The sequence below is a fragment of the Condylostylus longicornis genome, unplaced genomic scaffold, assembly GCF_029603195.1.
Source record: "Condylostylus longicornis isolate FDR11 unplaced genomic scaffold, ASM2960319v2 ptg000031l, whole genome shotgun sequence".
Classification (NCBI taxonomy): Eukaryota; Metazoa; Arthropoda; class Insecta; order Diptera; family Dolichopodidae; genus Condylostylus; species Condylostylus longicornis.
This window is the reverse complement of record NW_026578000.1, coordinates 1885678-1899424: the sequence shown is the minus strand read 5'-3', so window position 1 is coordinate 1899424 and position 13747 is coordinate 1885678. Positions and strand designations below refer to the sequence as shown.

General features: G+C 29.6%; 1 protein-coding gene across 1 annotated transcript in view; it reads left to right on the top strand.

Annotated features, from left to right (window-relative positions):
- Positions 1 to 13747, top strand: part of LOC129608261 (ras-GEF domain-containing family member 1B) — a 129118-nt gene that overhangs the window by 66311 nt on the left and 49060 nt on the right. Inside the window, exons 2-6 of the mRNA XM_055519652.1 lie at positions 8020 to 8148; positions 9775 to 9888; positions 10428 to 10624; positions 10938 to 11055; positions 11179 to 11313. Coding sequence (XP_055375627.1) covers positions 8020 to 8148; positions 9775 to 9888; positions 10428 to 10624; positions 10938 to 11055; positions 11179 to 11313 — 693 coding nt within the window. The remainder of the gene's footprint in view (positions 1 to 8019; positions 8149 to 9774; positions 9889 to 10427; positions 10625 to 10937; positions 11056 to 11178; positions 11314 to 13747) is intronic.

Here is a 13747-nt window from a genome sequence, read left to right as displayed (position 1 = left end):
CCAACCTCTGTAGCTTTTCCAGCTTGGCCCGCACACCCGCCCGCTGAGCCTTGTGGCACCATACAATCGACACATAGGTGACGATGGACCTAGCAAGGGCCGTATATAGCCACAGTGCTATTTTGGGACTAATTCCCCAGGTCCCTCCGATGAAGCTCCTACATGTCCACAAGGCCACCGTAGCTCTCCCGATAACTGTATCTATATGGGTATTCCAAGAGAGACGATCATCCAGGGTTACCCCCAGATACTTCACCTCCCTAGAGTAACTAATACGTTCACCAAACAGAATTGGGATCGTTAATCTATCCCTGCTTCTGCGTCTGGTAAAGACGACTAAAGTGCTCTTGCTTGGATTTATATTTAACTCAACGCCTTTGCACCACCTTTCCACAACACGTAAATTGTGCTGTAGAAGATCAGAAATAGTGCTCTCAAATTTTCCCCGCACGACGAAGGCCACATCGTCGGCGTATTCCCAGACACGCGCCCCAGAGCCCCTGAGAGCAGCGATTAGATCATCCACTACAATGGACCACAGGAGGGGCGAAAGAACCCCGCCCTGCGGACATCCTTTTGCAGCGGAGATGAAGAGTATATCGTCAGCTATGGTGGACTTAATAATCCTATCCTGTAGCATCCGATTATCCCATCTGCTAGTCGTCGCATCAATCCCTCGTTTGTGCAACGACTCACAGATGACATAATATGGGGTGTTGTCAAAAGCTCCCTCTATATCAAGGAAGCAGCCAGCTGCCACCTCCCGCACCTCCAGTGAGTTTTCGTGGACCCCACCAGACTCTGCAGAACGAGTACAGTAGATCTTCCCGACTGATAGGCGTACTGAGATTCATGCAAGGGATTGCTTCCCAGTGCATCGTCCCGTATAAATCTATCAATCACTTTTTCCATTGCTTTCAATAGAAAAGAAGTAAGGCTGATTGGACGGAAAGACCTTGGGTGGTTGCTTGGTCGCTTACCCACCTTCGGAATATACGTCACTTTAGCCACCCTCCATGCCTGAGGGATGTAACCCCACGCATAGCTGGCACGAAAAACTTCCAACAGTGCTCTGGCGATATGTTGGAAACCCCTCTGCAAAAATGCAGGATATATCCCGTCATCACCTGGAGATTTGAAGGGCCTGAAAGAGAAAACAGCCCATCTAATCCTGCCCATCGTGAAGACTAGACGGGATCGTTGCCAGTCATCCCTCCTGGGCCAGGATGCCCTCCTTTCAATGACCGCACTTGAGTGGTTCCGAAGAATCTCCGAGTAAGGAAAGTGCGTTGACGCCATAAGCTCCAACGTCTGCTTTCCGTTCTCAGTCATGGAGCCATCAAGACGTTCCATTAAGCCCAACCCGCTAGCGTACTTTTTGGAAAGCACCCTGTGAAGACGCGCACTGCTGGAGAGTTCATCAATGCCCTTGCAGAACGCCCTCCACGAAATTCTCTTCGCTTTCCTAATTTCTTTATTGTATTTTGTGAGTGAGTCTTTATACTCTTCCCACGAACCTGACGCCTTGGCCTTATTGAATAGCTTTCTGGTCTTTAGTCTAAGTGGTCTGGTCTAAGTCTAATCTGCCTATGATCGGACAAAGGATGATGTCAAGGACCTCTTCCCTAATTGCATTTATGAATGTCGGCCTATTGCCCTCATTCATAACCGTTAATTTATTGCTATATATAAATTCAAGTAGGCACTCACCTCTTTTGTTTATATTGCTGCTTCCCCAGACGGTGTGGTGGGCATTGGCATCACTTCCTATTATAAGTTGGAAGTTCCTCCTTCCACAAAACTCCACTAGATCCTTCAGTTGCTCGTCCGGGTGGGCACAGTCACCCGGGAGGTAGGATGAGCACACAATGAACTCTGTCTAGCCACCGCAGGACTTCACCTTCACCAACGCAGCTACTTGATCCTTAGAACAGTAATCTGGAATGGGAAAATACGTTAGCCTTTTACTAAACAAAATGCAAGCCCTAGGCCTGCCCCTTGGATAAGGGCAATATCGAGGTGATCCTTTATAAATCTATGAGGTAGAACATCAGTGTATGCCCTAGCATGCTGTAGATTTATTTGGATGCACCTCACAACCATATAATTTCCTCCGGCTCTTGTCTATTGGCTTTGTCCCTTTAGACAAAGGCTTTACATGAGCCTTACCTCCCATTGCCGCCTTTTTACACATCTTGGAGGGCGCCTGCCCTGCCACAGCCTCTTTTGCCGTCCCAGGTGCCACGCTAGCCCCTCCAACAGCAAATACCGAAGCAGTTCCGGGCTTCCCAATGGGCTTGAGCCCTTTTGGTTCACCCGGGACGCTTGTATTTGACGTGCTGGTCGATGGTCCTTCCGTTTCCCTTGCCGCCATTTTCGGAGCGACTTCAGACTTTCCAATGAGTTTTGGCTCTTTTGGTTGGCCTGAAGTGCTCGTCGTTGTCGCGGTGGGCATTGGTTTATTATTTTGTCCTGCCCTGCCGCCAGCACCTTGAGAGGATTTTCTTCCTTTAACCCGAACGGTAACACGGAAGAAATTCAGGAAAAGTCGGAACTCCGCTTTCCATAGATCTTCCAATCCGGAATCATCCACGGAAAAGGTGATGGAGCAGCCCCCGTCCTTTTCCTTATCCAACCTCAGCACCCTCCAGGAACTCATCTTGAGGCTGGGATTTTGCTTCCCTATCCTGCTTAGGAATTTGTCCCTGGAGAAACGTCCTTTGGCACGTAAGTGACGCAGGCAAGCTGTTTGGGCATGTCGTCTCCGTCCAGTACCACGACGTTGCAACCGTCCCAAGGCTTTATCTTCCTGCAGACACTGGTTATTCACTCCCTGGTGTATTGATTATTGCATGTTACGGATATCCATCCATCCCTTTACAACGCTGCAGCGAATTGAGGATAAGAACTCACAACTTTATCCATTTCATCCATGATGGCTACTTTGATTTCCCTCATCTGGACTTCAGATAGCCTTTCCTCTGGATGCAGTCTGTCAGTGATGGCCACCGTGACCTGTGCTACTGCATCCCGAAAAGAAATCATTTTCGGGTTTTGTTGAAGAATGTTCCCAGGGACCTATTCCTCAACATTGCCCTTCATCGACCTCTTTTTTGAGGGCCCTGCATCAGGGGTGTTGCTTTCTGACCTTTCCCTCTTCTGGGGATGGTTGGCCACAACACCCGATCCGCAAGCCCTCAGCTTTTCTAGCCTTTTCTTCTCATATCTGCGAGCTTCCTCTGGGGACATGCCATCCCTGATATAAGCCTCGATACCCCGCTTGAATGAACCAGAGAAATATTGTGTTTTTCCCCTGATGTCCAACCTTTTCAGGTCCTCCTCAGTTTGTTGGATAATAGGTCCAAGAGGATCCTGATTATCCGTCTCCATCGGAGGCGCCGCCTTTTCCTCTACTGGCGTGAGAAGGAGTTCCTCCTCTGCATCAGTCGAGAGAAGCTCTGGTTCTGCAGACTCTTGAGCACTAACTGTGTTTGTATTAATGTTGTCCTTAGTATTGTTGTTGTTGCAGTTGTTGTGTTTGTCACAGTTGTTGTTCTTGTTGTTGCTGTTTTTTCTGTTATTGTTAATGTTTTCCATTGTTTTGGTCCCACGAATAGCGGGAGAAAGTAAAGTCACCCATGGCAGAGCCCGGCATACCATGGGAAGGCTCGTTTAAACTGGAGGGCGCCTGGTATCCAGAGTCCGCATACTAACGACTAAGCTCGCAATTATGATGATCAAACTAGAATATTAAAATATAAGAATAAAAGAATTCAAAGTATTGCTTAAAATTCTTGAATTTTTGTCGTTTTTTATTTGATGAAATTTCATTCGATCTCCTCCGACATTTTAATTAAATTCTTATGACATAGTGGCAAAGGTCTGGTTTCCCTGATTTTATTATTGTTCCTTTCTGTAGGATTAATAATAGTAAACAAGACACTGTAAATAGTATTTTTGCAGTAAATATATGAACTCACTTAATTTCATAGTGATGGAAGACAGAAAAGAAGTTCTTTTTGCTTTGCTCAATTAAACATTTTCTCTTTTTTTTCTCATTAAATTAAATTTAATGAATTCAATATTTTATTTCCAATTAAATTAGATTCAATTTTTATAATATATTTTTATATTCTAAATCAAATTTTGATTTAAATATTTAATTAAATTTAAAAATATATTTGCATTCATATACAAACAGGTCTGTACCTGTTTATTGATGTCTTTCATTTATTTTTCATGTAATTAAATTCTACAACAATAATGTGATAATTTACTATTTTTTTTTGCTTTTTAATTTTATATCACATATTCCTTTGAAATTCATACATGTATATTAATTTACAGAGGTCAAAGTATAATTGTAAACCATTTGCTTGTTATTTCAACCATTTTCAGTTTTTTTTTAATAATTATGCAGTTAAAATTTCCAAGAAAAATTCGAAAAAAAAAAATTCATCTTAAATTTTTAATTATTTCTGTGTATTATCATAAGTCTCTAAGGGAATATGCACATTGCACACCTACATACTCGTATATGTGACGTGCCATTTATTACAGTTATAAAAGGAAGTGTATGCATTCTATTTACACAAGAGAAACTTATTCCGGGCGATATTTTTTTTTTCTTAAATTTTCTTGAAAAATACGAGTAATATAGAAATTATACAGAAATTTTATAAAATCAAAAAACAAAACAATTTATGAAAAACTTTGCAGAATTTGTTGTAAACTGAAAATACAATAATTGTATTTATTGTATTAGTTTTGATTGCATAATTGTAGACAAAAATATTAGTGCAGTATACGGCTGCATAGGACATGAGGTCCAACGCAGAGACAAAATGTTGTCCCTTTTTGTAAGCTTCTTGTGCGCTATCTACCAAGAATAGGTTAAGTAAATTTTTTAAAACGGTGTTTTATGTTCGTTTGATGACGGTGCAAAGTGCAAAAAATTTTTATAATTCTCCACAAAATTATTTTGGTTAAATGAGAATTTGCACCATTCGCAACATACTTTCAAGTGAAATATCACGATGAACTGCAAAAAGGGACCATCACACACTGTCATACATATTTTCTGTGAGTTGTCCACTATTTTCAATTTTTCATATAATTTTAATCACAATGCTATAGAATTCTTGAAAGTTAATTTAAAAATACATAGATTTAACCGGTTCTTAAAAATTAAAATTTTTACTGTAGAGAAATGAAAATTTCTCGTTTCCTGGTTAATATCTATTCTTTACCTTGTATCCATACATTATCTATATATATTTCATGAAGACATAAATAATTAAAAAAAAAAATAAATAATAATAAAAAAATTGTATATAAATTATTCGATTTAAAATGGAATATAGGTCTTAACATCCATTATACGAACAGGAAGTTAAGGTGAAAATAGAATCCCTGTAATAAAATCAAAGAAAGAAATATGACAATGAATCCAAAATGAAAAAGACAAAACAAAAATAAAATATAAGAATATATATGTGTATATAATTTCATTATTTATTTATTCCTCATTTCTTCCTTTAATGACTTGCTAAAAGGCATTAAATATATTCACTTTCATACAAAATATACATACATACATGTGCATAGTATTTTGTACGTACATGAAAACAATAGGAAAATAAATTTCCTATTTTTTTTTCTCTCTCTCTCTTCAATTTCATTTTTCCTCTTTATTTTTATTCAATTTACTATTTATTTTTCTTCTCCTTATGTTTTATTTTTCTCCTTTTCAATTTTATTTTTTTACATTTTTTTTTTTAATATTATTATTTTAATAAATCGACGGTAACCTTAAGCATAATTTCACCAATTCAATTAGTTTTCAAGCAAGCAATCTACTATTTGTAAAAAAAAATTGTTACCAAAACAAACTTAAGTGAACTGAAAACGGTAGGTGCTTGAGTCAAGTTAGTTTTGTACACTTAAATTCTCATACATATTCATTAGATATTTTTTCTTCTCTCTTTTTATTATTATTATTATTTTTTTTGTTCTTTATTACTCTGTGTTTTTCTCTTATTTTATTCAAATTAGTATTTGACATCCTACTGTATATATGATAATATAATTTACTGTTATAACAGTATATATAATATACAGCTATATCAATAACAATATGAAAATATTTTGTAACTATAATAAGTTCGCTTTATAATTTTTTTCATATATAGCACCCATATGTATGCAAAAATTGTTAAATTAAAAGAAAATTTACATATATGCATACAAAATGCAAAAATTATTCATCCATATATCATAAATTTTATAGTATAAAGTTTAGAAGGCTGTGACATGCGGAGAGAAAAACATAGAGAAATTTTTGTATTCTTTCTGAAGAAGAGAAGAGTTTATTACACGAGAAATACGTCTCTTACGATCTTGAATAAATTTCATTTTAATAAAAATTTGCTCTCACAAAAAAAAAAATTTAAAATTCAACAAAGCTTGATTGTATAACGATAAATGATTTTCGACTAATGTATTATTCAAAATATTGGAATGAAGTACATTTTTGTAAAAGTACCCTACCGATTCTTGTGGAATCAATATTATAGCAATAACAGATTTTGAAGACATAGAACAAAAATGGCTAAAATATGAAATTTTGATTGAATGTCATACCTTACAATTTTCTTATGCTACCAATTACATCATTGGTATGATTGTAGGTTTTAAATAAATGTTATACATATTTTGTACAGAATAAACAATTTATATTCTGTATGAAATTTATTTCAAAAAATTTAGATTATGATTTATAAAGTGCACTTACTATACATGTACATACAAATAATTTAAAGTGCTCTTATACAAATTTGACATAAAAGTTTTAAAAATAAAATCACAAAGTTTTGTTTTTTTTTTTATAATATATACATATAATATGTTCATATGGATATGCAGAAGAATTTGCGAGTGTTTTCAAAGAAAATTTTACAGTCGAAAAAAATTTTGTAGTAATAAAATTTTGGAATGAATGTTTTACTAACAACTAAGGGAATAACAAGTAAAATTTTGAAAATTGTTATTACGTGCTGCACAGAAATTTTGCATAGGATTAGGGGAATCTTAAAGCTCAATTTGTTTAGTTAACGTAATAGACTATTGCATACGTTCAGGAGGAATATTTGAAAAATAAATTAAAGTTTTATAAAATATGGAAGTTTTTGATTATGGAACAGGGCAGGAACAGTTAAAAAAAAAATTTTAAATAAACCATCTGGAATGATTTTCAGAGCAAAATAATTCTAATGTAGATCAATATTTATCTTATTGTTTTTTAAATACTCGTAATACAAAATAATTTTTGATTTGCTTTACTGTCGTTTCAATTTGTTTTACTGTGTCGTTATCATAGCACTGAATTACATTGTTGTCTAACTCTTGAAAATACTTAAAAAATAAACGTTTAACCTTACTACTAAAAAGTTGTGATGATTAATTTAGAACTTTTTATGGTTTTTTTTTTTGTTTTTCTTCTTTTTTCTTTATTGCTTTAAAACACTTTCAAAAAGTGTTCTTGTAATTTTGTTTTTGATTTCTTATGTCATAAATAATTTGAATAATTTGAATTATAATTAAACTATAAAGTAATTTATACAATTTGAACTAGTTTCGGATTACTTATCGTAGGATAAAAATTTTTAAAGTATATTTAAATAATTTTTAAACCCAATTTAATGTTTTTATTCATAAAAAATTTTTGTAAGCAATAGATTAATATGAAAATATTAATATTCATTCTTTAATTAATTCAAGGATCACAATAATTTGAAAATTAAAACAATATAATTATTTTTAGTTTTTAAATTAATTTTAATGATAACCGTACTAAAATATTTCTCGTAATGAATTAAAATTTGAGTGTTCTATATGCAATGCCCAACCTTATTCTTCCAATCTCATCTGAAAGTAATGAAATTTTAAATTTTTAAAAAATACTTTTTCAAGAGAAAATAATTGTAATATAAAATAAATTATTTATTTATATAATTATAGGTTTCATCACCATTTAAATTGAAATCATCAGATATAAGTTGCAATGGGACCACTAGCTTTGATGATTGTATGAATAGAAATAGAGTTAAATTATCAACATTTTCATCTTCTTCTAAGGATATCAATGAGGTAAAATTTATAAAGTTTTGTTTATATTTTTTTATAAAAGCAAATTTGGTAAGAGACTTCCAATAAATTCAAAAATTCTAAAGATAAAACATTTTATTATTATAATATACCAGATTACCAAGATTATTGCATATTTTATTCTGATGACCTAAATTACAAAAATTTCTCATTATATATTTTTAATTTTAATAATAAAAAATGATGATTAATTAAAAATTAATAATTATTATTTTCTTAATTTTCAATTTCTTCAATTGTATTAGAGTAGGAGTATGACTTTCAATAAATTGCATTAATTGCGTTGCAAAGCAAAAACTTTATTATTTATAATCCACCAGATATTTAAAATTATTTTCTCTTTCAAGAATAATTTAATTATTTCTTAAATATTTTAATTAATAAGATATTTTTAATAAATTGAATTGGAGAAAAAGAGATAAAAAACATTTATGTTTTAATTTTCTTCCATTTCATTGTAAATTTTTCTCCATTTACCGGGTATATTTCCATATATCATTATAATTATTCATTAAGAATTTTTAACTGAAAAGGGATACCAAATTAAAAATAATTATATGCATTTAATAAATAAAATTTTAATCAATATATCTTAATAATTTTCTTAATAATTCCATTTATAACATCATACTGAATCTTTTACATTTAATTAAAATTTAATTACTAGTTGAATTATTTATTATTATTAAATTTGGGGCCACGACATCATTCAATATAATTACATAAATTGATACAACTATTATATAATAGTTATTCAGATTTTGTGATAAAAATAGTAATTTAAACAATTGGTACCAAAGAATTTAAAAATAACTCGGAAAATTTAATAAGATTTAATTTACACAAAATTCCAATCTATTAATAATAATTATGTAAATTAAATTAATAATTAAAATATCCTGTAACATTTTCTTCGCTCATTTTTCGAATTCGTAAAATTTAGTTTTTGAAGGAGTCTCACATAATAGCCAGCATTTTGGGAAGAGGAACAAATATAAACAATATATGGCTGTCTAAAGTACTACTCTACTCCTAACATAATCAAGTATATAATATACTCTTAATGGTTTATTTAAGTACAATATAAAAATATTATTTTTTATATTGTAACTGCATATACCTATAATATTATAAATTTAATTAATTGTACTAAATTATATCGTATAATTGAATTTTTCCACAATAATAGCTTTAAATAATAACATATTTCAGTGTATATGCAATGTACACACATATATATATATACATATATATAGAGTCCATTAATGTTAATATCGATTTTTATCACATTTATATAATAATTTTTGGTTTTTCTTTTTCTTTTTAAATAAGAAAAATTAATAACTTTCCGAGAATTTTAAGAAAAGAAAAAAACCATTTATATTATAGCTACATTTAAGTAATCTTCAATAATAATTTATTATGAATTCCATTTTATATACTTAAACATTTATTCATATAAAATATAATATATAAATTGCCCTCAGTTATGAAATGTAAAAAAAGTAAATCAAAAAATCTTACAGACTTTACATAATATAAAATTAATGATATATTTTTTTTCATTTATTTATTTTACTATGGTCTGTACTTAATATATTGAAATAGTGTTCTGTACTTGGTCCTGGAGGTATAATGTACGTAAATGGAAGAATTGTTTCTGGACCGTTTGATTCATTAGTTGATATCCTTGTGCCTAAAACAGTGGAAGAATTAGATAAGGTAAAAAAAAAAAGAAAAAATATTATACGAGTATTTGATTTATATATTAATAAGCAATTTATTATACAATACAACATAAACATCAGGTGCTTAAAATCAAAGTAGTTCAACTCACAAATTATCGATTTCCAAATAATTGCATAAAACTTGGTTATATTGATAGAAACAGTGACATATAAGCAAAAATTCCATTTCAAAGGAAAAATGGTTTGATCAATTAGATTTTTAGCGCAAGATTTCGTAAATTCATTCAATACGTGATTCGGAAAAATGATCATAACCTTATTTTTTAAATACATACAATTGAAGGACTCACATTAAGAGATTTTTCAATCTACCAAAAAACACATAAAATTAAGTCCAAAATTTAAAATCAAATTTTTATGATAACTAAAAATGCAATTACTTCGAAATATCATTTTTGGAATTGATTCACTTTGCTTTCGGGCACCTCCGAATTTGTTTAACTTAAAATAGAAAAAAATAATATAATATTTTTTTTTTTTTAATAAATTAATTTTTCTTTTTTAACTTGACAGGAATTCATATTTTCATTTTTATTATCATCGCGTTTATTTATACGACCCCATGAGCTACTAGGTAAACTATTATCCTCTGTACCTGAAGATGAATCTCTAGGTCCTTTAGTTGGTTTATTAGGTATATGGACAAATAAATTTCCTTATGACTTTCGTGATGAAAGGATAATGAATCATGTTAAACATATCGTTTCTAGGTAAGACAAAAAAAAACGAAAAAATTATTAATAGTTTTGATAAAATCATGAATTTTACATTGACAATTTATGATTTTTAAATGAAAATAATAAATAATTTAGAGATTTTAAAGATTTTTCAAAAAAGAGAGCAAATTATAAAAGAAATATATCAATTCATTTTTTAAATTATTCAAGATTTTTAGGCAATTATTTTGAAAAATTGCTGTCTTTCTTGAAAATTCCTTTACAGTACTCTAAAAAAAAAATAAAAAAATAAATTTATTATTATTTTAATTAATAAAAAAATAAAAAAAAAAAATTTTTACATTAGATGTTCAAATACAGGGTTAGAGGAATTAGTTTCAGAAATGTTGAGTGCCTTGTTAAATCGTTTGACTGATTTAGAAAAACATGAAGAAGACTTAAGAGCTTGCCAAAATACTGAAAAAGTAAATTTTTTAATTATTTCATTTTAATACTAATATCTATATATAAATAAAATTATTATTAATTTGACTTTTATTATTTTATTTAATTTACATATATAAAAAAAAAAATAAAAATATATATAGATAGATAAAAAAATTCAAAGTCCAACATCATCACAATTTGCACAAATTTTATGTCGAGCTGAAAGAAAATTAGCAAAACATGTTGGTCCCGAAGAATTTTTACAATGTAGTAGTAATATTCTATTGGATAGACAGGTAATTAATATACATATACATAATAACATTTTTAATCATAGCCAATTACATATATATAAATGAAATTATTCATAGTGAAATAAAAAACTTATTTAATTGATACCGCCATATTTATAGGCGGCATTATCTTTTTATTTTTGGTTATGAACTTTAAAATTTTATGAATTCTAATAACCTGAAACGGTCTTTTATGACTTTTTAACATAAAATAAACAAGAGTCACAAGTCATTTCACCTTTTCATTGTTATTAATTTCTATATACACATCTACATATTTTTTATTGTATTTTAATGCATAAAAAATTCATAAAAACTACTTTCTAATATTCTCTTTTCGTCCTTTCATATACTCGTACATTCATTTTATACTATAATATTTATTGCACCACAATTTCAATTCTTTATTCTTTCTTTTATTGTATGTATACAATATAATACAATGTTATTTATTGTTTCTCATATATATACACAATGATTTATATAATTTATATATACGCGTACCTTGGGAGATTTTTAAATATTTAAAATGAAGAAAAGAAATAAAACAATAAACTATACAAATATCCTATAGTAATAGTTGGGGAATTCATTCTTTTCGCCATTTGTGCATATTTTTTTTTTACATATTTTATTTTAATATCTTTCGAAATTTTTCACTTGAATGCACTTTTGTTTTATTTGTTCTCTTTCTCTCTTGTGTTTTATAAGCTTTATTCTGGTTCATCTTATTAGAACATTTCGAAATAAAATTGATAAAAAAAAAAGAATTGTTTTATTGATTTCACTTTTTCTATCTGTCTGTGCCATAGGCTATTCTTGTGTTCACATCGTTTATCTGTATAAAAGAAAATTTATTTCCTATCATATCCTCCTTCGAAAAGCCCTTAAAGTTTTGTTATTAAATTTTCTAATTAACTATTATTATATAACAATTATATTAAGGAAGTCTAACAGTTTATAAAAATTAATAGACAGTTTATTTTCTCTTTGCAAGCTTTCAAATGTAACCGTCTTCAAAAACTGATAAAATTTCTCTTTTATAACTTAATTTTGTGCATACTTTTCCAAATTTTTATGTAAACGGAGCACGAAAACGGTGAATGTTTTTTAATTATGAAAAAAATATTTTTTTTTATATCAACTCACACAAGAAATCATTGACTTTTTGAACATTACCTTTTTTTTACGTTCTTATCCTAAAAATATGCAATAAAGCATAGTTTAATTTTTTTAAAAAGCCATTACTATAAAGGAAATATGCTACTATATCATTCATATGGTTTGATCCGAATTTATTCTTATATACCTATTCACAATTTATTCAAAAATTATAAAATAGAAAACGGGATAGGAAAAATATGCATTTCTAGATCTTATGCATTATAGCAACTCATATCTACGTTAATAGAATAGTATTGAAAGGGAGGAAAATGTTTAAAAGCTTGTGCATAATTAACACTGCTAATGAAATAAATCGAATAAATTAATGAATATTATTATTTATATTGTAGAAAAGTTTGTTGAACTGAGATTTAATTTATAAAAGTATATTCCGGTATTTTTTCAATCGTAAATAAAATTTGTCTTTTACCGGAAATCCTTATTTATTACAGCTTCTGATTCTGACCAATTACTTTTGTAGAAAAACCAAATCCAATTTAATTAAATAATATTTATGTGAAAATGTAAAGAATTTTTTTTTCCTTCATTATTATCGCATAGAAAAGTAAAGGCATGGAGCATAATACGATAACATTATATGTTAACGATGACAAGTCACTCGCATTTCAGAATTTCAGAAATTCAGTATAACTGCATTTCAGAAATTTAAATTCTTCATTCAAAGAAAAAGAATTCTTAAGTTAAATTAAAGAAAAGTATTTTTTATAATTACGTGCACAATATTCAAGGGTAATACAAAGTCAGACAAGAACCCATATGGCGGTCAGAACATAAAGAAGTAATTTATTCTATAATAAATCAAAAAAAAATTTTATGCATGCATTCAATTACAGTATACATCTTTTGAGCACAATCTGAGGATATTTTATGTGAATTCACATTTACATTCCTTTCTGTATATTTCCAAAGGCATATTTTAATGCATATTTCAATTCACTTGTAAAAGCCATAACCTTCATTTAAAAAAAAAATTATATACAGAAGTGCACAATGTAAATGCAAAATTTTCACTTTAATGTTATTATATAATTTTATCTACATATTTACGGCATATACAATATTATGTAAATATGCAGCATTTGTTGTATTAAAAATTCAAGAAATGCTATAGTGGGTTGGTAAGGTTTTGTGATGTATGAATGAATTTCATTTTATAATACATTCTATACGTATACTATAATTGCAATTTTAACGCTATAAATTTCACTTAACTGTTTTTAATCTTACATAATTTCTTATTTCCTACACATTT